Below are 25,893 nucleotides of genomic sequence, written 5' to 3'. Positions count from 1 at the left end.
GACAGGCATATGTCAAGAATGCTTTGATGGTGTTTCCTGCTTGGCAGGGGGTTGGACTGGATGGCCCTCGTGGTCTCTTCCAACTCTATGATTCTATGATAATATGTATGAAACATAGGTCTTCACTCCTGAAGGCACTCTTTCATTGTCTCCTGAAACAGATGGATGCCAACCAATGGGTCTTTGTGCTTCTCAGATGAGCTGTGCTACATATTACACTATTTCTCTTGGGATATGAACACAATTTATCTACAAAGACTGCCCAACACCTACAGAGATTTGCAGTCTGGCTGGCCGGAGAGTTCTGAATTTGAAGCGACATTATTGTGATCCCTGAGTAAAATCTACTACTTTTATCAGGTTTCTGGAGTCACCAGAGTGCAATAATAATAATAATAAACCCTCATGATGGCAGAGGAATAGCTAGACTCAGTGTTGGCTTGGACCACTATATCAGTGATGTTGAGAACCAGAACTTTTAAAGACCTTACCCCATCCATGTGGCAGGGGACCAAGAGGATCAAATTCTTTGTTCTGTGTGAAGTCTTGATTCTGCAATCACAAGAACGCATACTATAAACTACTGACTGAAAAATCTAAGCTTGGATAAATCATATACATTATACTTACAACTCTTTCATTTTTTAAAAGACCTTTCCACCTTTTTGTAATGAAGGTAAAATCACCTAACAAGATCCTGGACCGATTTGTTTTAACTGTGGAAAGTTTCTTACCCATCAGCACCTCTCTCACTTTTCCAAACAAATGCCCACAAAAACTAGGAAAGGAATAGGATTTTACCATCCCAAAATGGTAATATGTCTGTCCTTATGGGAGAACCACTGCATCCACCTTTCTGGTGGATGATCTAACAGACTTCCGCTCCTCAGTAGAGGCAACCTACTTTCGTCCAATTCTGAAGAAAATAAAAATGCCAAGCCAGAGACCTGATAATATGGTTTCCAAGGATAGCATCCTGTGAAGTTCAATCAAAATTTGCTCTCACTATGCCTTGAACAAAACTTGCCAGTAACTCTGCGCTTGCCTACAGCTGCTTGAATTAACATGACAAAGTTTGCTTGCAAATGGCAAAGTAAGAAGCCATAGGCAAAATATATTTGATTCGTAACCCTCTGAGATCAATTTAAACTACAACTGAATCTGATAAACAGGTTATACTTGTACTTTGTATACTAAAGAAATTTCCATTGAAATGTTTGGAGGAAACTGAATAACTTTCATGTCTAGCAATCAACCCTGTTTTATTTAGATTTTACTCTATTTTTTGCTGTTTGTGAAATATTAGTGATTACTTATTAGGAATTTTAGGCTGAGGATAGAGCAAGTGCTGTTGAGTTAATCTGCATTAGCTGATGTTATGCCAATAAGAATTCCAGCCCAATCTTCAGCGTTCTCACCCCATATATAAACCTCTGGTTAAATTGTTGCATAGCTCCTTGAAGCTGGCTGCGCTGAAGTTGCCACTGTTCATAATTCCGGACAGACTCCAAAGTTGGCCGCTGCCAGGTTGTTGTTCTGGTGAAATGGTCAACATAGTAAATCCGCCCCATGTTGTCAACTCGACGTTCCCAGCTAAAGAACACAGATGAGATAATCAAATGAATGCACTGACTTCACAGTAGGCTACAGTCTGACAGAATAGAATACAGGAGCTCTTGTTGAACATAATAGGACAAAGCGGGTCAGCACAATAATTCCTCAGTTTTGCTTTATGTCACCTTATTACTCAATTCCAAGGGGTTTATCATTTGATTAAAGGTTCTGCACTTTGCTCTGAACTTCCTAATTTGAGGTAGCAATATCGATTTATCGGTCCATCATTTTATTTGAAACCTTTAAAGTGTGCTACAAGTCCAAAGGATGAGAAAATACCACTTTCATATGATGCAGACCCCAAACACATCTGATTTCTTTGGCTGGTTTTGATTCTCCTCTACTGAAACAGTGAGCAGCATACCAGGCTTAAATATACAATTTCCATGCCTAGAGGCACTTCAGTTCCTGTCAAGGAATGCCACAGATTTTGGCGGTTTGTGCCACCGTTGGCCTCCCATGGCCTAATATAACTGACATTTCTACAGCCAGTCTTAAGATTCTACATACATAGAATAAAGTGCAAATTAGACCCATTTTCTTTTCACAAAACCTTGACTTAGCTATCCAGCAGTGCAATATTTTAACTGGACCTAAGCTGGACATGAAGATGGCAAGCTACAAGCATGTTATCAAGTACAGTTTGACAGATCACCAAATGACTCACCCTGGGGGAAGAGGTTCTGGCCTATCCCATGTAGTTCTTTTTTCAACATGATCTACGTAATATACTCGGCCATGTTGATCCACTCGTTGTTCCCAGCTGGAAATACACAAATAATTCATATGTACTATTGTGCCAACCTATTCACCTTGTTGCTTTCTCATAGTTCTTATTTCCAAATGGTCCCCTGATCTGTTTTGTATACAGTAAGCCTGCCAGTTATGCGGGGGTTACGTTCCAGAGATTGCATCTAAAATCACATATAGTCAAAATGCCAAAGTCATTTTTCCTTGAACCCCACCCCCTTCCCGTTCCTTTTAATTTTTATTTTGCCATGCATGTAAGTTGCAGGCTTACTGTATAGGACTAAATCTTCATTGTGACAATTAATAAAATGACATTTTCAAACACATTTGTTTCTATACAAGACAAATACCCAAGTTTAATTTTACATATTTATTTATGACACTAGTACCATAAAACTCTTGAGGGACATTCTATGATTCCTTCCATTGTACACATTTTATAGGAATATGATTTATTGGTCATCTTTGTAGTGTTCCCCTACTTTCTCACAGTTGCAGAGTACCATATATGGGAATTATCTGTTGTGATCTTATATGAATCTTGTAAAGTATGTTAGGCTGACAGAAGTCTGCTCCAAAGTCAACAAGTTAGGATCTGAACCCCACCCCTGTGGTTGAAGTCTGACACTACTCTTCTCACAAGGTTTGGATGAAGGGCAGACCACAATCCACCAGTGGATCAGTAGTTCTTTTCTCAGTGCCTGTTTATTACAGACTTCCTATGGATATCTAGCTAGCCATTGTGGAAGAAAGCACACTGAATGAATGAATCTTGATCTAATCCAGAAAGGCAAAACTTCTATTTTTCAGGAAGAGTGCATAGTTTGCAACTGCTATGGCATGACTAACATTATTGGAGATTTTGAAAATGTACTCTTGCTTTAGAAATTTAGTGAATCACAGAGCTTCTTTAAAACGTACTCCATGAAAACATATTCAGCTCCATCCTGTACCATATCACACTGACTTAAAATCAAAAATTTCAGGACATTTAGATTCCAAACTCACTAAGCAGCTACAGCCACATTAGCCCACTGTGGCTACATGCTACCACATATATTGCACACATAGAATTGTACCCATTTCTCACTATGCATATTCAAACTGCAGCAATTCAACTGTATTTATAAACATACTGGCTTTCTTGTATTGGTATTTAGCTATGGAAGTTTTGAAATTCTGATCATCATCGTATTTGGGCACATACAATAGGGTTTTTTTGCAGGGAATGGACATGATGGGGGGGAAAGGCTTCTAAAACTTATTATTGGGGTGTGTCATTTATCATGGAATTATGTGCTCATTCCAATTACCTTTTACCACTGTATTGTGAGGTAGTCTGCCACAATATAAACAAATGTGTCTTTTTCCATAAGCCAAGTGCTGAACTTAGTAGTTCTTAGATAGGGAGACAGACAAAAGGATCTCATGCTCTAATATTCATTTTTGCCTTTACTCACTTCTTCAAGCAACAAAATTGCTGAGAAGACTGAAAAGTATGATCATTATCTTTGATACTTGCCTTTCTCAGCTCATATTACTGCTCTAGATAAAGTCTGTTGATTGTCTCTCTGTATTAGCTTGGATTTCAAGAACTGTGAAGAGTTCTACTTGCAGGAATAGGGCTTCCCTGCCTCTTCCTTCCTGAAAAGATATTCCTGGTGGTCTGCAGACTCTACAGAATGCAAAGGTGTATGGCACAAGGAGCTGCAGTGAGTGAATTCATGAAAATTAGAACAAAAAGTTCCACTCTTTGTGCTGTTTCTCATCTCTGTGATTTCTCTCAACTCAGTTAATTCATGGTATCTTTCACTTTAATATTTAGCTGACCTCTCAGTTTTAAATAATTAAAAACTCATACCTTGTCTCAAGCACTTGTTGGTGTTGGTGTTCTATTTTTTCAAATTATTACATAGATTTTACTTCAACTCTTTTGTGGCTTTTTTTTTAGTTCCACCCTCCAAATGCAATATACTGTGTAAAGCATAGTATATTTTGGTGCTTTTAGAAATCAAATGGATGAGACTAAGGAAAATTGTATCTTGCTGGCAATTTTGTGTTAGAGACATGTGTATAACATAAAACCTATGAGCATCAAACTCTTACCCAGGTGGAAGAGGACCTTGACTAACTGTGTGATGTGGCTGTGAAGCTGGAGTTACTGGCTGAACTTGTCTGGATATAGGTGGGGTGGCCAAAGCAGGTACTGCAGGAGCACCCGTTCCTGCTGTTGCTCCTTCTGAGTTTTGTTCCGATGCTGAACTTGTAGTTGGCACCAATCCTGCACTAGCCCCTTCTGATTCTGTTGAGGAAGTACCATTGACACATGCTGCAAAGAACACAGGCAAGAAAAATATTTGTGTTTATTTTAATTCCAGTATTTGTATATTTATTTATACTCCACCTTTCCTCCTGAAATGGACTCAAGACAGCAGTACAGCAAAGCAAGAGCAGATAAGCCCTCAAGTAACTACTTGCTGCACGGCAGTTATTAAGTTCCCAGACTTCTAAGTAAAAGTAGTCAATGGCAGAAACCCTTTCAACAACATTTCCACAAACCTATGAGAACTCAGTTCAACCCTAAATGGAAAGGCCTTCTTGATTTTTAGTTTGGCTCATTGTTCAATTTCATTTACAGGAAATCTGTACTCTGATTAAGAGAACACTATGAAAGAGATTCTTTTTGCAGCAGTAGCCTCTTTCTCTTGACCACAGAAAGCTTGAAGTCCTTGAAAATAAAATTCCAGAATGCAACTTCAGTAGGCGTCACATAAAGCTACTTCAGTATTTTGTATGAAGAAAACTTCCATAATTTAACTATGGGACAATGTGTGTTCTCAGAATTACCATATGATGCACTTCTGAGCTGTATAGCTTTTCCTTTCAACAGTTTAAGAATGCTTTGCTGAAGGTCAGACAGAAATATATCTGGCTTCACAAATGCTAAAGCATGCCTATTATGAATTAAGCCACACTTTTTTTGGAGGGGGAATGTTCTAAAAAGGAACTATAAAAACTGAACCATGTGGCATTATCTTCTATTATATTAGACACAGCTTTAATACAAGAGTGCAGTGGGCAGAATACATTGAACAAACTTAATTCAAACAAACACTGCAATCAAGAGCTTTAAAGTGATACTTTTCTCTTGCAGACATACCAGATGTAGGAGAGGGTCTACGTGGAGTAGGTGGAGGTGGCCGAGATGGTCTAGGCGGTCTAGCAGGCTTACAACCTCCATTTGCAATTAATGGAGAATCATTGCCATTAGATGCTCTGCTGTCACTAGACCCAGGAGACTCACAGCTTTCAGGACCATTTGTATTGTTCCTTTATGAGAAAGCACAACACAAGAGATCTCACTGAATGTTAAAACAATTCTGAAAAACAAGTTTCCTAATTGAAGTCTTGTCACAATTCATATAAACAAATTAGAACCCTGTTCTTTTAAAAGTTCAGAAACATATATATAATCATATATAGTGATGCCATCAAAACATATGCTCCTTGAGCAGAAATATGAATCACAGAGGCTCATAATGCTCACCTTAAAGATAAAACAAACACTGCTTTGTTGTTGTTTAGTCGTAATTAATTTTTCTCCAGCTTAGATTTTAGGCTACAAATTTTACAACAGCTTCCTAACTACATTGGGTATAAGCTTTCTTGTGCATGCACACAAAAGCTTATACCCAGAACATACTTAGTTGGTCTCTAAGGTGCTACTGGACATTTTTTTTATTTAGTTGTACCTTGGTTAACGAGCTTAATCTGTTCCGGAAGTCTGTTCTTAAACCAAAGCATTTTTAAACCAGATTGAACAAGATTATTAAGGAGCTACCCCTACACACCCAAGAACAGATCCTCACAAACACACCAGCGGAACCTCGGCCAGGAACTTTCTATCTTCTACCCAAAATACACAAACCAGGAAACCCAGGACGCCCCATCATCTCAGGTATTGGCACCATTACAGTGGGTGTTTCCGGCTATATGGACTCTGTTCTGAAACCATATGCTATCAGTGCTCCCAGCTACGTACGTGACACCACAGATTTTCTGAGGAAAATACAATCTTTGAACAATCTTCCTAACAATACTATACTAGCCACTATGGATGTGGAATCTCTATATACCAACATCCCACACAATGATGGTTTACAAGCCATAAGGAACACCATTTCAGATAAAACCACAGCGGACTTTGCTACCAAACTCTGCCACTTTGTCCTTACCCACAACCACTTCAAATTTGGTGATGACCTGTTCCTCCAGATCAGCGGCACAGCCATGGGCACCCGCATGGCCCCACAGTATGCCAACATCTTCATGGCAGATTTAGAACAACGTTTCCTTAACTCCTACCCACTCAAACCTCTCCTGTACCTGCGATACATTGACGATATTTTTATTATCTGGACACATGGACAACAGACCCTGGAAACCTTCCACCAGACATTCAATGACTTTCACCCCACCATCAACCTAACAATGAACCAATCTATGCAAGAAATACATTTTTTGGACACTACTATAAAAATACAGGATGGACATATAGACACCACCTTATACAGAAAACCAACTGACCGACAAACATATCTACATGCTTCTAGCTACCATCCCAAACATACCAAACAATCCATCGTATACAGCCAGGCCTTACGTTACAACCGCATCTGTTCCAACTCTACAGACAGAGAATCTCACCTAAGAGATCTACAGCAAACCTTTTTAGAACTAAAATATCCACCTGATGAAGTTAAACAACAGATCAACAGAGCCAGACAGATACCTAGAGAGAACCTGCTGCAAGACAGACCCAAAAAAGAAAATAACAGAACACCACTAGTCATCACATACAGCTCCCAAGTTAAAACAGTACAACGCATCATCAGAGATCTACAGCCTCTCCTGGACAATGACAGCTCCCTTTCTCAAGCTCTGGGAGGAAGACCTTTCATTGCCTACAGACAGCCACCCAATCTTAAACAACTCCTCACCCACAATAATACAACCACCAGACTTAACATGGACACTGGTACCAGAGCCTGCAATAAACCCAGATGCCAACTTTGCTGCCACATACACCCAGACAATACCATTACTGGCCCCAACAACATCCAACATACCATCTCAGGACTATTTAATTGCTCATCCTCTAACATTGTGTATGCCATCAAATGCCAACAGTGCCCTTCAGCTCTCTATATTGGACAAACAGGCCAAACCCTACGCCAAAGGATAAATGGACATAAATCTGACATCAGGAACCAGAAGACAGAAAAACCAGTAGGAGAACACTTCAATCTCCCAGGACATTCTATACAAGATCTCAAAGTAGCTGTCTTACTACAAAAGAATTTCAGAAATAGACTGGAAAGAGAAGTTGCTGAATTGCAACTTATCACCAAGCTCAAAACCATGGAGGGACCTGGTTTGAACAGAGATATCGGGTTCTTATCTCATTATACATGATAAGCGATCTTCAGCCATCTCCACCCTTGCTTTTTCATGCAAAACCATTTGCAGTCGTTTCCGGTCATCAACAGCTATCAGTCAGTCAATCACCCATTTCCACCACCCTTCTGAGTGATCCCCCCTCCCCATCCCCACCCCTCCCCACCCCTTCTCTACATAAGTGCCTGGAAACTTCCATTTCACTGTATCTGAAGAAGTGTGCATGCACACGAAAGCTCATACCAAAATAAAAACTTAGTTGGTCTTTAAGGTGCTACTGAAGGAATTTTTTTATTTTTAAACCAAGGCATGCTTTCCCATAGCAGTGGGGGACTCAATTTACAAATGGAACACACTCAACAGGAAGAGGAACATGTTCTGCTTCCAAGGCAAAGTTCACAAACCAAAACAGCTACTTCTGGGTTTGCAGTGTTCTTAATCCAAGTTGTTCATAAACTAAGCTGTTCTTAAACCAAGGTCCCACTGTACTAAAACTACTAAGGACGCTTGTATCCCCATGACCACTTCCAACCAGTTTCCAATACTCTGAAATATCTACAAAACTGCTAGATCTCAGCACTTTAAACATCACAACTATCAGCATTCCACAACTCCACTGCAGATGTGGAAAACCACCTTACCTTGTTTCATTTTTTGCTCTGGAGCCATTATTCTGCACGGGACCTTTAATATTAAAAATAAGGAAATGGAAACTTATTTTAACATTTGTGTTGTCTTATAAAGAGACATAAGCAATAAGCACGATTTTCACTATTGGTCAAAATATATGCTATTTACCTTTAATTATTGCAAGAGATCAGAGTTCCCACAACAGCCCCAATACAGAGTATGGATAAAGTTTTTGGTACTTTAGAGCTGGAGTGAGCAGAAGGTAGATTGGGAATTACTGGCTCTCTCAGTAATTTGCCTGCCACAGACAGACCACAAGCAGTTAACCAAGAATAAACCTTGTCTGGATTGAGGCAAACCATGCCCCCTGCTTCAGACATAACACGAAGCTAAACTGTGGCTTAGCCCCAGGTAGTGTGGCAGGAGAAACACCAGGGGAGCAGCAAAGTAGATGCAATTTTTACTGTGGCTACCAGTATGTGTGCTCATTCATGCTTAGCCATGATTTGGCTTAAGTGTTATGTGCAAGCCAAGTCACTGTCTTCAGTACTCTCAAAATGCATGTATATAGGTTTGTAACCTAAAGCACTTTGGCTTACAGTCCTTATCAGGGTTCAATGCATTCTTCAAGAAAAGCCAAATGCTACCAACAAAAGCAAATGTTATTTAATATAAACAACTAGTTATATGATGCAACAGCAGTGTGCACACATAGAGGGTAAATATTACTCACTTCTTCTACTTGGAGCATCACCATTACTCAGCAGCTCAGGATCTACCTGCATGCCATCTAAACAGACAGACAACTCTCCAATCCCGTCTGTTGATTCTTTGTCACCAATAAGCATCATATTCACCACCACTTGTTCAACTATTGAAAATATACAGAAAAATCAATGTTCTTAACTGCCTTGTATTTTTATTGCAGTGAACTTGATTAAGGTTTATACAATTTTATGAAAAAGCTGAGGAAAGCATTTAAGAAATGACCACAGTTCCATTTCACCTTACACATTCAGTGATCACTGCACATGGTGAGCCTCAGAAAACTTTACTAAATGGGGGTAATTCCCTTCCTGAAAAATAGGATTCTACAGCTTTAACTCCTTGTTTTAAATTTGACATCCATGCTCAGCCCATGCAATCAAAGATTACAGTCCATATTCAACACCTGCACTGAGCAGAATCCATCTAGAGCATTTGCTCTTGTGAGTAAAGTCCACAGCAATAACCACAGAACAGGTACCATCAGATTCTTAGCAATGAATTAATGTTATATGGTATATTGTTCTGATTTCCCTAAATGTCCCTAGCAGAACAATGTATAATTCTCATTTATTTTTATGTCATTCCCAGGTTGTGCCACCCTTCTCTCAATAATCGGCAGAAGCAAAACTCATCCATGAATATCTTTAACATCAAACAAAAGAGCCCTCATAACCGTACAATTAATAATAAGAGTTTAAGCATAGTTACATATTCTCTGTGCCTACTGTTGTAGAACCCCATTCATAAAAGGGACCATATATGTCAGACCTAAACATGTTCCAAATGAACCAAATTTTAGTGGGGACTTCATGGAAAGATTTCTGGTTCCTAGGACCCTATGAAAGACTGCAGGGGTGGGCATCACACTTCTTAAGATCTTTCATATTAACATTTGCCCACACACCCCAAAAAAAGTTTACATCATTTCAAGTTATGTGTTTTTGTATACTTACGTTTCATATTGTTTGCTTTGAGAGTCTCTTTAATTTCTAGAGTGGCGCTTCCCAATAAGACATCAGATTTCAACGTTTGGTGACTCCATACGCGGAAGCACAGGTTGCTGACAGGTGAGACAATTCTAAAAAGAAGAAGCAAGAAATACTGTAATGCATACTTGCAAGTTCCATTTAGAAATACTTCTGAGTAACTTAGAATCATAGACTTATAAACTGTAGAGTTGCAAGTGACACCAAGGGTCATCTAGTCTAACACCCTGCAATGATTTCAGGGTCATGAATTTGAGCCCCTTGTTGGGCAAAGATTCCTACACTGTAGGGCATGGGTACGGGGCTGGATCCGGCTCAATCACCTTCTTAATCCAGCCCGTGGACGGTCCGGGAATCAGCATGTTTTTACATGAGTAGAATGTAACCTTTTATTTAAAATGCATCTCTGGGTTATTTGTGGGACATAGGAATTCGTTCATCCCCCCCCCAATATAATCCGGCCCCCCACAAGGTCTGAGGGACATTGGACTGGCCCCCTGCTAAAAAGATTGCTGGCTCCTGCTGTAGGGGGTGGGACTAGATGATCCTTCATGGTCCCTTCCAACAGAATATCAACTAGATTATACATGACAGATGGCTGCCTAACCTCTGCTTAAAATCTCCAAGGCAGAAGAGTCCACCACCTTTCATGGGAGTCTGTTCCACTGTCAAACAGCTCTTACCTGTCACTTACAGTTACAAAATTGACACCCCCAATAAATAAATAAATGCACAAATCAACTGAACTTCCAAGAGCTATCATATTCCAAACAGTAGTAACATTTATAGAAAAATGTGGCTTTTTATGACAAAAATTAATCCTGCAAATATATGTTTATTTCAGTAGCACATAAATGAGGAACCATGTGCACAATAATATATATATACACGCTAAGTGTACTTATTTCACAGTAAATCTTAACAGGCAGATTTTTACATGCAGGCTTTGAAGTCTTAGAAGAAAGAACAATATTTACACATTTCACTAAGTTTTAGGGGAAAATATCCTTTCTTCTAGCAACTGTATGCTTCTTTAGTTCCCTCCTCATTCCTTGTACACCTTGGTTCAGATACAAAGATGTTTAAAGTTGCTCACCTATGTACATTGGGATGTTCTGGGCTTCCCTTCTATGGAAAAACTCCCTGTACTCCCCCTATTCATGAAGCTCAGGGAACCCACCTAGTGCCACACCTTACACAGTGTAAGGGGCTGAAACCCATATAACCTAGTTTGCAGAGCTACTGGTCTGCCTCCGTGCCTAATTAAAAACAAAAACAAAAAAACTAAAACACTTAAACCAGTTAAATCAAATCAAATACCTTTACTGGCATCACAGTATAAGACATTTCAAGTCACTGGGATAATTAAAAGGACTAGGGTGAAGCTGCCGAGGGTTATAAGGTCACACTATGATCGTGTGCACTTAGATATTATACAAATCAGGTGAATGAATTAAAACTGGGGGAAAAGATTTGGAGTTCTCCAATTACAGATATTGGGAATGGCTCAGAACAGAATACTGTTTCCTATGAACACACCCCCTGATAAGACCTGCATTTTCCTCTTGTCAATATCCATCCCACAGTATAAGGCAACTGCATTTGTTTCTTATAACAAAATAAGGAACATTTCCAAACCTACACTGTAAGATGTTGTTTCCATTTCGGACTATTAGTATTGTTGCACTTTTCTGTTTTCTTTGACTGTCCATCAACTGAGACTTCCACGTAAGGGCTGGGTCCAAACCATTTGTTTTTGTTTTCTTTCAACTTCGCAGAAATAACTATTGAAAGAGAATGAATGAGTGCTTTATTTGCTTCAGCAACTTCTAAAGTTTCTATTACCTAGCAAAGTAGATTATGGAACCACAGCCAAATTACAACTCTTTTACATTGACAGAAAAGACACCATGACACAAAGTCCTTTCATTTGGATGTAATATTTACACTGGACCAAAGATTTCATCTTCCATTCAGTCAATTTAAAACCTAAGATGAAACATTTGTCAAGCCATCACTATATCAAGCCATTTAATTTTCTTAAACCTTTCCAAAACTACATTCACCACCCCAATTCTGATCCATTTAGCTCTTGTTGCTGGTATGCCCACCTTTTGCTAATTAATTACATGACACTTTGTTGTTGTTGTTGTTGTTGTTGTTGTTGTTGTTGTTTTTATACAGGTATTGTGTTTATGTTTTGTTTAAGGCTTGTGTTAAAGGAGCAGCTGAGGGGAAACCAAACAATCCCCAGAGCCCCTCCATCCCTGTCCTTTCAGTGGCAGGGAGGGGATGAGGGGGGAGGGGGGAAGGGGGAGGTCAAACCCAGCCTTATACTGGACCCCTTTGATTCTCAACGGCCGCGGGTACTACTGGTGGCAGAAGTGGACCCGCGGGTGGAGGGTAATTGAGGGGACAGATTTTATATTGTATGATTTGTTTGTTTGTCTTGTTTGTATAAAAATCTAATAAAAATTATTTTAAAAAATTACATGACACTTTTTAAAGTAAACAAACATTTTTAGATGTAAAGATGTATGCAAAAGTCTTAGTTCTGTGTGCTCCATTTGCACTCACACATATTCTTATGCTGTACCATACCAACCACAACAAATATTTTATGTTACCACTATTGGCTGCAGCATGTAGCATTTAAAAAAGTGGACCAATTAATTTTGCATGTCTTCTTGTTGTCTTGGTGGTATTTATATAGCTACACTAGTCAAATTTAGCACCAGAAGTGTTGAGTCTCTCACTGCAGTTATGAAAGTGAAATAAGTAGTCAGTTTTAAACAACTGTGCTTTATTTAGAATGCTGAAGTGTGTTCTTCAGTGTGTGAGTTAAGTAATGAGAAAGTGAGCCTGGCTCAACAAAATTAACATCAAGCAAATAAAAATATTTCTCTTTAGAAATTGTACCACTCAGCAAAGATATATTTTATTTCTGCTCACACCATTGCAAGTGGCTTATTTCTTTCTGGTCTTGCCTCACCATCAACTGTTCACATTTACCTAGCACTTTTACTGCCAAAATTACTCATATATCTTGTCAGTCTGACGCACTTCAAGCCCTTCTTTAAATCCCTGAATTGGTTTTTTGCCTGCACCAGGATGTTACATAAGCTTCTCGCCCTTATCTTCAAAACCCTCCATGTTTCTCCCCCCACCCCCATTTTCCCCACTGTTGTTCTATCCCAACGCACCGCTTCCTGTGATTTTCACTTGCCCAGGTCCACTCTACTCAATTATTTGAAGAGATCTCCTGCTACTTGAAACAAACCCACTCTTTCTCCCTTGCTTTCCCTTATGATTGGAATGGCCTTCCAGAACATCTCTCCATGTGACCTATGACCACTTGCTTCAAGCCCTTCCACACATTTTCCACGAAGCCTTTGAAACAACCCTCTGTTCTCAATATCCTGCGACTTAAGTGCATCCCTGCCATCAGATCCCTTCCCTTCCTCTGTTTCCCTATAAACCTCTTGAGGTAGGGGGAAGGCAAACCTGTTCTTTGTTAAGGGCCATGTAAACAGATAATTCCATGTAAACAAATAAACAAGCAAGCAAACAAACAAACAAATACACACTGTGTATGTGGAAGTAGCTAAGAAGTGGCAACTACTTGGCTATATGGCTTATCACTTGTGTGAGTGGTCAGTCATGGAACGTGTCATCTGTTGCTTGGAGATAAGTGGAATTCTCTACGTATTATTTATGATCATGAAGGCAAGCTTATCTGATGCCTCCTGGGCCAGTCTGCCTGCCTCTTAATAGACAGCAGAAGTTGCTTAAACCCCTTCCCCCCAACCTCCCCATTTCCTGGCTGAGATCTCTCCATATCCAATCTCTCCAATGTCTCTTATGATGTCGTTATCTTGACTGACAATGCTGCAGACCTACACAGTCCTCTTCCCGTCTTTACAGTAGATGCACTAGTGCCTGGGTCATTGCAAGCTTTCCTTGGTAACACTCCATTTTTCTTGACTCAAGTGACGCCACACTAGGACATTTTTTCTAAAGTAACACTCATGGGTGTTATATACAAGGTGAAGACGCTAAAGTCTAACATACTTTGGAGGAAGTAGATTCTATGTTAACTACTTACAACACAGTTATGCTAGATTAAACAGATTTTAAAACGGACTTAAAAGTAAATTGCGACACCGCCCCCAGTGCCTTAAAAATAAAAAACTCACCTATCATCTGGTTCTTCAAGCTAGGAGTCTATACTGACCACTCATTCATATACCATATTTTTGGCCTTAACTGCCATAGTGCAGATGAGCCAAAATAAAGTTTCCTTCAAAGACCACTGGTACTGTATATACAAATGTATTGCTTATCTGCTACTTGATATCTATTAATACCTTCAAATACATATTAATGAATCAAAAAAGGAGGCAATGTGCATTCTTTCCCTAAAAGGTTATTCCCTAGGCCAGTGGTTTTCAACCTGTGTGCCGTGGCACCCTGGGATGCCTTGAATGATTGTCAGGAGTGCCACAGGCAACACTGGACTCTATCCCTCTTTCCTTACCTCCCTCCTCTGCTGCCCTCTTGCAATCTCTGCCTCACAAAGGCTTGGGAGGGGCTGTTTGTTGCAGCAGCCCTGGCTACAAGCTCCTCACTATGCACTAGTTGTAATGGATTACAACCAATTTGTAAAAGGTCTGTAGAAACCTGCTTAAACGACACTGAAATAACAAAGCAGAATGATAAACCAACAACACTAGCTAGAATAGAAAAAATATTTGAGGGCTTTTGGCACAAAATTCCATGAAAACACCTCTGAATCCACAAAGAGAAGGAGCAATGTGAACATGGTAGTGGACAGGAAAATAGTGACAGAGCATGTTCAATCCTCAGCATCTCCAGTCAAAAGAAGTATTAGATAAGGCCGGGAAAGACGTTCTGACAATGTTAAGGACTGTGGGGCAGTTACAGTTAGATGGGCAAATGGCTTGACTTGACATGAGGGATCTTCATATGCCTTCCAATAGGATTTGTTGTAGATATTCCCATAAAAATGTGGGAAAAGGCCACATAGGAGTCTGTGGTTCCTTCAGTTATCCTTAAAAGCAAAGGATCTACAGTCAGAAAGCAGGCCTGTTTGAGACACTTACCAGTGATCTGAAGCTGTGATTTCATAGTTAGTCCACTGACAGGCTCTGAATTTGACCCATTGCCAGCCATACCACAGGTACATGAACCTGAATGAAGAAAAAAAGGGAAAAAACCCAAAACTTTACTCTTGAGATAGAGAGACTACAATTGAGTTCAATTGAAAAAAATAAAAATATAAAATTAAGCTCAGTTGCCATATACATTAATATAGTAGCCAACTACACTAATAGGACATCTAGGTAGACTCCCACAAGAGGTTGTGGACTCTCCTTCTTTGGAATATTTTAAACAGAGGTTGGATGGCCTTCATATATGATCTAGTTGAGATTCCTGCACTGCAGGGGGTTGAGCTAGCTATTCCTCAGGGTCCCTTCCAACTCTACAATTCTATTATTTTATATTTGATGGACAGACCAACGTTTCTTAAAGCAAACTACAACAAAACAAATACTGGTGAAATGCCTGCTGTGATCATTTGTAATGAAGGAGCCAAAATATGTATTTCTCTTCTCCTCCACCCCAACTCATTAGCAAATAGATGCAAGCAGTCAGTGGCTTGGGAATAAGGTTGTGTCTTCATCTTGCACAGGAGCACATCCATTTACTTTCACTGACAGAGCTGAATCAAACATTCATTTATATGGTTACAAAGAGAAATAAATGTTCAACAAAAACAACCACCACTGATACATCCCTCACCCCTTTCAAATAGACTTTGTTAACTGATTCTCCACACAGACAGGAAAACCATTGACATGGTCTCAGCTGATTTTAGTACCAACTTCCAGTGTGAGCTGCCCAATTTGCCCTGCCTCACATATTCCCACCATCGCTTTCTCGTACTGTATTTATGTTCTTTTTCATTAAAACAAAATTGTTTTTTCTCAATTTTCTTGGATTAGATCTAACTATAAAATATTTAGTATAACATCTGTATATACAGGAAAACTGTGCAATTATTATTATTATTTATTATTTATACTCAGCCCACAATAAAAACACAGCTAATTAACTAGTGCAAATTGAAGTTGGAAAACAGCTACATATACATAAATAAATGAAACTGTGAAACAAATTACTCACATTAGGTTAAAACCCCACATAACTGAAATATCTCTTCATGCACAAACTGATATCTAATAACCCCACAAAGAGTTTCCAAAATGGCATAATTATAAACCGCTTCCGCAAACCCCATGTGTCAATACATTTCAGCATATAGTTCTGGACACTTCCACTAAGATTTGGAGAGTACCTGCCAGACTTGACTGAAGTTGTTTAATAATAATAATAATAATAATAATAATAATAATAATAATAATACCCCATCCATCTGATAGGGTTGAATATCAGAATCTTAGATGTGGGACTAGAAGGTCTCATGTAAAACAGAGTTTTTTAGTTTCAAAGTTCAAGAAATCAACTATTCCTATTTTCAAGTTTACTTTAATAAATGCCTCACAATTTGATAAGCAGACCTTAGTGTTTTACAGTTATCACCTTTGAATCAATAAGGAACCAACACTTTCAGGCTGGTAATAAAATTAATAATTCAAACATTTGCCTAGCTGATGTCAGCGGTGGTTTCTTCTTCCTGGAAATCCTTAGCTATAGGAAGCATGCTTTATGATCAAGAACCTTTTAGAATTTGCTGTACTGTATTAATGATGTGCTGCTCTCACCTTATGAACAAAAACATTTCCCTACTAGAAATGCCAGCTAACTTAATTATGTAGTTTATAAGAAGAATGAGGGAAAAACGGGAAAAACAACAACAGCTCAGCAGTTTCCTGTAATTCAGAAATTTCCAGCTTTGCATCTATGTGGAAACTCCGGTCTCCTACAGAGTTGCCACGTTCCCGTTCCCCCCACCCCACCCCACCCCAGACAGAAGCTTTGTGCTTCAACAGCAGCAGCAGAATGCATGGGGGTCAGGGAGGATCCTGCCACTGTCACTCTTTAACACCCACCTCTTTGTGTTTGCACTCAATATGTACTTTTTGTGTGAAGAGCCTGTTAGTATCTTGGTTATTTTCCCCTCACTTAGTGAACTAGGGGGTCTCTCTCACTAATAGGAATTTTCAATTTGGAGGCTGAGCACTCTAGCATAATGCCCCATTGACATGTATGGCTTTATACACAAATAGGAATCTATGAATAATTCACATGGTGTGAGCTGAATTGCAGGGAAGGGAAAGGAAACAAAGAGCTTATGATTCCTTTGTGTGCGTCCCCTCTTTTCTCTCTTCAGTCAACTCCAAATCCCTACCGGTACTTCCCTTTGCTATCCTTTTGGTGGCAAAGAGGAAAGACTTTGCTGCTGGAAGCATCAAGCATTAGGACCCAGTCTCCTTCCCCAGACTATGCATGCAGCTCCCCAGTTATAGCCCAGGGAGGTACAATTATATACATTTCAGTGGTTCCCAACAGGTGGTCCGGGGACCCCCAGGGGTCCGCGAGCTATGCCAGAGGGGTCCGCAAGATGCTATTAGAATAAAAAATATATTAAATATATTTTGTATGATAACAGATTTTTTGTTTTGGCCGCTTCCTGCATGAGCAGAGTTTAGCGCAAAACTAGAATTAGATAGAGGCAGTAGTTCTGCTGTATGCCGTTAGGTGGCACTTTACGAACACTACTGTTTTGCAAAGAGGCAGCGCACACATTCTACTAACGCTCACTTCCCCAAGATGCTTTGCGCGCGTCGGCTTCATGTGTGCGCTACTGCACAGGTACCCTGTCTTCTCCATTCCCCTCCCTCCTCCCTGGTGCGCGCTGCCTCTTTGCAAAACAGTAGTGTTTGTAAACAAAGCGTTGTTTTTCGCGGAAGCTACAGTTCGCGTACCCTGTTTCTCATATTTTAAGACATACCCATAAAATAAGCCATAGCAGGATTTTTAAGCATTCAAGGAATATAAGACATACCCCGAAAATAAGACATAGTGATAGGCGCAGCAGCACTGCCGGCCGCGGCAGGAGGAGAAGGAAAAAAATAAGACATCCCTTGAAAATAAGCCATAGTGTGTGTTTTTGAGGAAAAAATAAATATAAGACATGTCTTATAATATGAGAAACACGGTAGTTAAAAATGGACCGTTGGGTAAAAAGTGGTTCATCTCATTAAGAACTGAAAATTAAAACTAACTGTATACTGATGGAGTACTCTGTTGTAACTGTAAAAAACGTAAAAATATAAAGTATAAAAAGACTCTTAATTTAGCTCTCACTTTTTAATTTTAGGATTAGGAATTAATGGGGGTCCTTGTCACAATAGCGGCTCGATGAGGGGTCCTCGAGAAAATTTTGTTGGGAACCCCTGATATACATGATTAAGAGGAACCAGGACTCCATGTGGCACTGCTGAATATGACTATCAGATTCAACTTACATATTCAGCAAGTTCCTGGTCTTACCTCTACTAGGAACATACTAGGTGGAGGCATTCTCACCTTTAGTTCCCCATGTGCAACATGGATGACCTTGGGCCAGTCACCATCTTTCAGTCAAACATAACTTACAGGAGGATAATATGGAGATGGGGAGAAGTACAGTGAAGGAAAAAAGTACTGTATATTCCTGCATATAAGACTACTTTTTAAAATGGGAAAATCTTCTCAAAAGTCGGGGGTCATCTTATACGCTGGGTCATATTTCTTATACAGTGAGTATATCCCAAACTCTATATTTTAACTGGAAAAGTTGGGGGTCGTTTTATATGCCCAGTCGTTTTATACACCGGAATATACGGGTATTTGATATCCTGCTAAATTTGCCTGTTTGCCCACTTGCCTGTTTGCTCTCTGACAAAGAAATGATCAGTCCATAATTTTAATAGTAGGTTTATTGTAGCTGTGAGAGACAGAATAACCACAGGGAAAACCCCAGAAACTCAGAAGACAAAAGTCAGAGATTGATGTGCATTATAATGAGTGGAATAAGTATTTGATCCCCCATCAACCAGCCCGGTGTCAGGTTACCTGGTATCTTCACTGTATGTAACAAGCTGAGATTAAAAGCACCTGATGTAAGGGAGAGTTTTACCTGTAATCCCAGCTCATTACACTACCTGTACAAAAGACACCTGTCGACAGAAGCAATCAATCCAGCAGATTCCAAAGTAGCCACCACGACCAAGACCAAAGAGCTATCCAAGGATGTCAGGGACAAGACTGTAGACCTCCACAAGGCTGGACTGGGCTACAAGACTATTGCCAAGTAGCTTGGTGAGAAGATGACAACAGTTGGTGCAATAATTCGCAAATGGAAGAAACACAAATGGAAGAAACAGGGCATTGAAAATGGGTGGAGGATGGGTATTCCAGCATGACAATGACCCAAAACACACGGCCAAGGCAACAAAGGAGTGGCTCAAGAAGATGCACATTAAGGTCCTGGAGTGGCCTAGCCAGTCTCCAGACCTTAATCCCATCGAAAATCTGTGGAGGGAGCTGAAGGTTCGAGTAGTTACACATCTGCCTCAAAATCTTACTGACTTGGAGAGGATCTGCAAAGAGGAGTGGGACAAAATACCTCCTGAGATGTGTGCAAAACTGGTGGCCACCTACAAGAAACGTCTGACCTCTGTAATTGCCACCAAGGGTTTTGCCACCAAGTACTAAGTCATCTTTTGCAAAGCAATCAAATTCGTGGACCTTAAGGTCCACGAAGAATAACATCTTAAGGGTCCCAGGCCTTAAAGAAGCCAGATTATCCTCCAAAAGGGCCAGGGCCTTTTCCCATGAGACTAGAGCCCTGCGGGACTTAATCTCCTTCCGCAGGGCCTGTAAAACAGAGTTATTCCACCTGGACTTCAATTTAGCCTGATTCCCTATTCCTTTTTTCCTTCCCTTTTTATGAAGAAACCCTTCTGGGACCCCACATTAAAAACTCTTCCCTTGTCTCCTCTGGCCATAGCAGTAGTAACTTGGCCAGTTAGTCCTGGCGATGCTATATTGATGTTGTATTTTATGCTGTTTTTAAGTTGGTTTAAAGTCGTTTTTAATCAATGTTTTATATTTGTTGTTAGCTGCCCTGAGCCCAGTTTCTGAGCCGGGAAGAGTGGGGTATAAATATTATTATTATTATTATTATTACTACTACTACTACTACTATTACTGTATTATTATTTCACTCATTATAATGCACATCAATCTCTGACTTTTGTCTTCTGGGTTTCTGGGATTTTTTCTGCTGTTATTCTGTCTCTCACAGCCACAATAATCCTACCATTACAATTATGGACTGGTCATTTCTTTGTCAGAGAGCAAACAGGCAAATTTAGCAGGGGATCAAATACTTTCTCCCCCTCACTGTATGTAGGCCACCTTGAGTTCCTTGTATAAAAGGTGAGATACAAAACAAAAATAAATGATGAGATAAAAATAATACTGTGCAACATTATAGGATTGCTATGTGAATTACAACAACAAAACATAGGGTAATTGCTTTAAGCACTATATAAATGCTAAGCATGATTAATATTAATTTCTTCCTACTATAATTACTATTGCAAATAGTTAGCTTGCTGTATGCACATATGAGAAAAGTGGGGGTTTGTTTTAGGGAGCACGGAACTCCATGTCTGGAGAAGAATCAAACTTCTGGAGGCCAGGAATATAACCAGCCTATCTTGGGATGCACAGCTCTAATTTGCCTACTTTAAGAAAACTCTGTGAGGGTTAAAAAAGCATTTTCACAACCTAGCTTTATTTGTCCCTATGGTTAAGAGGAAAGCCTCTGGGTTTATTTTAGTCACATGAAGTAATTCCTATTTAGTAGAGACACGCAACCTGTTTGATTATCTCTGAAAAGACAGAGACAATTAGAAGTTACTTTCAACTTGTCAAAATGAACCATAGGTTAATGTTCTAGCTACCGTATACTGTATTGTCTGACAGCACCACCTGTGTGAATGTTTAACAGAAAGGAATACAACAGACACAGAAAGTTACTATTTGTTACTATTAACCTAATGGTGAATTCAGATGCTGAGTTTTATGCTGTGCATTGATCTCTACAGTATTTAGATTTTCCATTTAACATAACCCATTGGTGGCAAAATTGTCTGAACCAGTTCAAGGGCATCACATTTCACTTGGTTAAAAAAAAATGTTCCTCTGAAGTGCATGGGCCCCAGTAATTTGACTAATCGGGACCTCCTTTGCCCATGACTTATACCACATGATCATCATGGTAGGAGATTAGTCATCTGAAACAGTTAAAAAAGGAAGTGCTTCATATAAACATCCAATAACCCTAAAACATTAGGTAAGGAGAAGTTTCTGATGCTTACTATTATGCAAGTCTGCAGATTTTGAATCTTTAAGAGCTTTCGCAACTGCAATTGATAGGTTTAGGAATCACAACAGTAGTGAGCCCTGAAACATCACCATCAACCGATACAAGTAATGGAAAGCTCAATCTCTAAGTGCCAGTATTTAAGTAGCCAAAACAGCACTAACCACACAGACAAGGGAGGTATCACTAGCATTGGAGGTGGGGACCCAAAATAGGCCAATGAAGGCAGAGTGGCCATACAGTGCTGGTTTACTGTTTGGGGGATGGAGACTAGGGAAAGGTGGAAATAAAATGGACTGGGGTACCCAAACTGGCTGCCATACTGAAGGGGGATTAAGGTTAGTAAATAGTGTTGCAAATAACTCATTTTGAGTTGATTGTTGAATTTATTAACTTCATCTATAATATGGCCATTCTGAAAGCTTTAGCCACATCTGTTCACCAAATTTCAGCATCCTCACTTGACATGAGGAATTGTAAGGAATAAAAAAAAGATGTCAAAGATTGAAGGAACTGATTATTTTTAGTTGAAAGGTATTTATTTTAAAAAATGTTGCAAATGGGCAAAATACTGTAAATAAGCAGGCTTATGAGTTTATCTCCCCTACAAGCAATCGTCATGGAAAACTAATTAACAAGCTTAAACTGGGAGATTAAGTTTAAATTGAACAAACGTTTTCTAGCCAAAGAAATAGGTGAGTAGCAAACAGATTAAACGCTGTCACACTTGTCTATTTTTAAATGCACTATATAAAACAGAAGATGCAGCAAGTGCCTTCTTTAAAGGTAGAAGTAAAGACTACTTGGCACTAAAGTGTCTTCTACTCTTAATATCCTGTTTCATTTTATATTGAATGTCAGAAGGTGGGGAATGAACTGCAGGCGTGTGTCAATTTTACTCAGTATAAAATATATTTAGCACATATACTTGAAGTAGGAAATACCTTGAATGGATGCAGTTTCAAGGTACCTATGATGGTAATAACAATAGGTGTCACATTAAAGCATGACCTTTACATGTTGTAATGTCTGATCCCAGACAAACTGTGGATTAACTATGGTCTGAACAATCCAACTTGAGGAGGAGGAGGGAATGAGAGCCTATGGCTTGCTGTGTCTTGTTCTCAAAGCACAACAACTGATTAGCTAGAAGATACCTACTAATTTATTTATCTTTATCTTTTACTAATTTAATTTACAAGCCCTTACTACTGACCAAGGGTTTGGTATCATAGAAATTTCAATTGTCTACAATTGCATGAGGTGCCGTGATGTAACTGAATGTTCAGTAAAATTCTAGTAAGAGATAAACAATCACCACAAAGGGACCAAGGGCAAAGCAAACTTTGTACAACTGATGTGTGAAGAGCCATAAGAAGGCAAATTTCTGAAATACCCTTTGCTTCCTAAGTGATATTTGAGGCTGTGATTGCTAGATAAGGGCAGGGGGAAGCCAGTGTGGTGTAGTGGTTAAGAGGGGTAGACTCGTAATCTGGTGAACCGGGTTCGCGTCTCCGCTCCTCCACATGCAGCTGCTGGGTGGCCTTGGGATAGTCACACTTCTTTGAAGTCTCTCAGCCCCACTCACCTCACAGAGTGTTTGTTGTGGAAGAGGAAGGGAAAGGATAATGTTAGCCGCTTTGAGACTCCTTCGGGTAGTGATAAAGCGGGATATCAAATCCAAACTCCCCTTCTTCTTCTCCTTCCTGACAGTGCCTCTAGCATACATGTTTGTTACTGGCAGGAATCAGAACTACTCTAAAAATTAGGATCATTCCACCAGAATAATTAGAATTTTATTATTAAATAGTTAGTTTCCTGGTCCAATTCAAAGTGCTGGTTTCGATCTATAAAGCCTTAAATGGCTCAGTACTGCAATAGCTCAAGGACTGCCTCTCCCAATATGAAACAACCTGGATCCTGCAATAATCATCAGAGGCCCTTCTTCATGTGCCTCCCCTGTCAGAGCTTTGGAAGGCGGCAACATGAGAACAGGCCTTTTCTGCAGTGGCTCCATGAATGAGGAATGCTATCCTCAGGGAGGTTTGCCTGGCACCTTCGTTACATATCTTTAGGCAAAAACATTCCTTTCCTCCCAGGACTTTGCTTAATGAAACAATCTATAGCCTTTTTAGCTGGTGGGCATTGTTTTTGTTTGTTACTATTGTATGTATTTTTTGTACAGTATTTTTATATTGTAATGTAAACCACCGTCTATTCCTCAGATGAAGGGCAATATGGAAATTTAATCAATATTAACGAAAGAATAAATATTAACAATTGCTACCCTATATTCCTAAACTTCGCCACTGACATCCAGTTCCATAACTGGAACAGGAAGTATTAGCATACTTGAGAGAAACGCAATGTTTGCAGAAGTAGAAAAAAGCAAGCAAAAAAATCTCCCCATCCCAAAACCTAGTCCACTGAGGATCCTGTCACAGGCCAGATAACACTGAGTACGGGGGGGGGGGGGTAGAAATTGGGCAGAAGAAACTGCTGCCTTAGCCCTAACCCAAGGACCCAACATCCAGGTCCTGTGGGCCCCGCAGTGAAATCAAAACTGCCTGTGAGTCAAGGCTTTGGCATTGCCACGTTTTGCCATGTGTCCTTGTTGCTAGGGAGTGGTAAGAGAATTCCTCTTCTAGAGCATAGTAGGACAGGGCTTCAGTGGGCCTTAGGATGGGATCATAAGGAATGGTCTCAGGGTCGGCAGACCCAACTCTCTGCTCACTAGGTTCCCAGGAATATGAGGGAGCCCTGCTCTGCCAGGCTGACACAAGGCCATCTATTTTGGGTTTTGATTTTTTACATGGTTGGAGGACTGGGAAGGACATTTATGTCTACTGGGATGCTACCAGGCAAGGCTAGTATATAAAACTGCCTTATATTGGGTCAAGAAGCCATTGGTTTATCTAATACAGTGTTGTCTACTCTGACAGACAGTGTTCCTAGGGGTTCAGACAGAAGGTATTTCTTATCCTACCTGGAGATACCAGAGATTGAACCTGGGATCTTCAACGTGCAAAGCAGATGTACACCAACCTATGATCCTTCCCCATTAGGCAAAATGTGAGGAGGAGGTGTCACATAGGCAGGGTGGATAAAAATCAATGATTTTTTTATTTAAATTGATTTTTTTATTTAAATCGGATTTTTTTAAATAAAATGCTTTTTGAGGAAAATATATTACCACCCAAAGGTTATTCCATCATGAAATAAAGATTAGTGTTTTAAATATGTAGAATAAGGTTGTATATGTTTAATTTTTTGGGTAAATAAATTCCATTAGTCCATTCACAATGTCATGCTCTTCCAGAGGTTTTTGTAAGATTATTGGGCAGTTTCTCTGCCTACAAGATATTATCACAGATGCTTGGTTTACTTTTGCAGTTCTCAAAACTGAATTTGACTCAACAGAGATCACATGCCTCTTCTTCACAGCAAAAATGTTATAACATGAACAGTTGAGAAAAAGACCTCAAACCTATGAATACAGAAACAACCCCTTCAGTGCTAAGTTTCAAGAAGTTCAGTGAATAGAATAGAAACAATTTTTTAAAAACGCAGTGAAGCTATAACATAGAGCTAGCATATAGCTAACATAGTCAGTCCCCTTTAGACATTGTTGGACTCCCGGCTGCTGTACGTCCTACACAGTATGGCCAATGATAATAAAAGTTTAGACAAAAACATCTGCTGGGCACCACATTGGTTACACCACCACTGTCATTGCTATCAGAACATAGGAAGAGCCTGTTGGATCAGGCCAATGGCCCATCTAGTACAGCATCACAGTGGCCTACCAGATGCCTGTGGGAAACCCATAAGCAGTATTAGGGCAGAGGAGCCTATGGCTTCCAGTAACTGGCATTCAGAACCATTACTACTTCCAACTGTGGAAACAGAGCATAGTCATCATGGTTAGTAGCCATCAATAGTGCTCTTTTCTATGTCAATTAGATTAGTTCCAAGCATTGCCTCCATGACAAATAGTCTTGGAAACATATATGCTGCTCTGAGCTCTTTGTAACAAATACTGTAATATATTACATAGGTTGGTTGCTGCTATCTTGTTTTCTAAAAATTGATATATTTTTACAAAGATAACATTTATTTTGTACACTGAACACTACTGGAAAATCCAACTGCACAGGTATAACTGCATTTTTGCTCATGATCGTAATAAGCATTATGTAACCTTGGTTTAAAAATTCAATTGCAGCCAAAATATAGGAAAACAAGTTTTTACTGTACTCCGGAGTA

At 39.6% G+C, this 25,893-nt stretch overlaps 1 protein-coding gene across 2 annotated transcripts in view; it reads right to left on the bottom strand.

Annotated features, from left to right (window-relative positions):
• Positions 1-25,893, bottom strand: part of ITCH (itchy E3 ubiquitin protein ligase) — a 51,015-nt gene that overhangs the window by 19,604 nt on the left and 5,518 nt on the right. Inside the window, exons 2-11 of one of the 2 annotated variants that reach the window (XM_060277251.1) lie at positions 15,329-15,415; positions 11,848-11,989; positions 10,173-10,297; positions 9,185-9,322; positions 8,463-8,505; positions 5,525-5,694; positions 4,471-4,693; positions 2,282-2,377; positions 1,419-1,593; positions 492-552 (exon numbers count right to left, since the gene is read on the bottom strand). In XM_060277251.1, the coding sequence (XP_060133234.1) occupies positions 492-552; positions 1,419-1,593; positions 2,282-2,377; positions 4,471-4,693; positions 5,525-5,694; positions 8,463-8,505; positions 9,185-9,322; positions 10,173-10,297; positions 11,848-11,989; positions 15,329-15,398 (1,243 nt within the window). In that variant the 5' untranslated portion in view covers positions 15,399-15,415. Of the gene's footprint in view, positions 1-491; positions 553-1,418; positions 1,594-2,281; positions 2,378-4,470; positions 4,694-5,524; positions 5,695-8,462; positions 8,506-9,184; positions 9,323-10,172; positions 10,298-11,847; positions 11,990-15,328; positions 15,416-25,893 lie in introns of those variants that run through there. The other variant, XM_060277252.1, reaches the window with a different exon arrangement.

This window comes from Zootoca vivipara, chromosome 7 (assembly GCF_963506605.1).
Source record: "Zootoca vivipara chromosome 7, rZooViv1.1, whole genome shotgun sequence".
Lineage (NCBI taxonomy): Eukaryota > Metazoa > Chordata > Lepidosauria > Squamata > Lacertidae > Zootoca > Zootoca vivipara.
The sequence above is the reverse complement of the archived record's forward strand: the minus strand, read 5'-3'. Positions and strand labels throughout refer to the sequence as shown.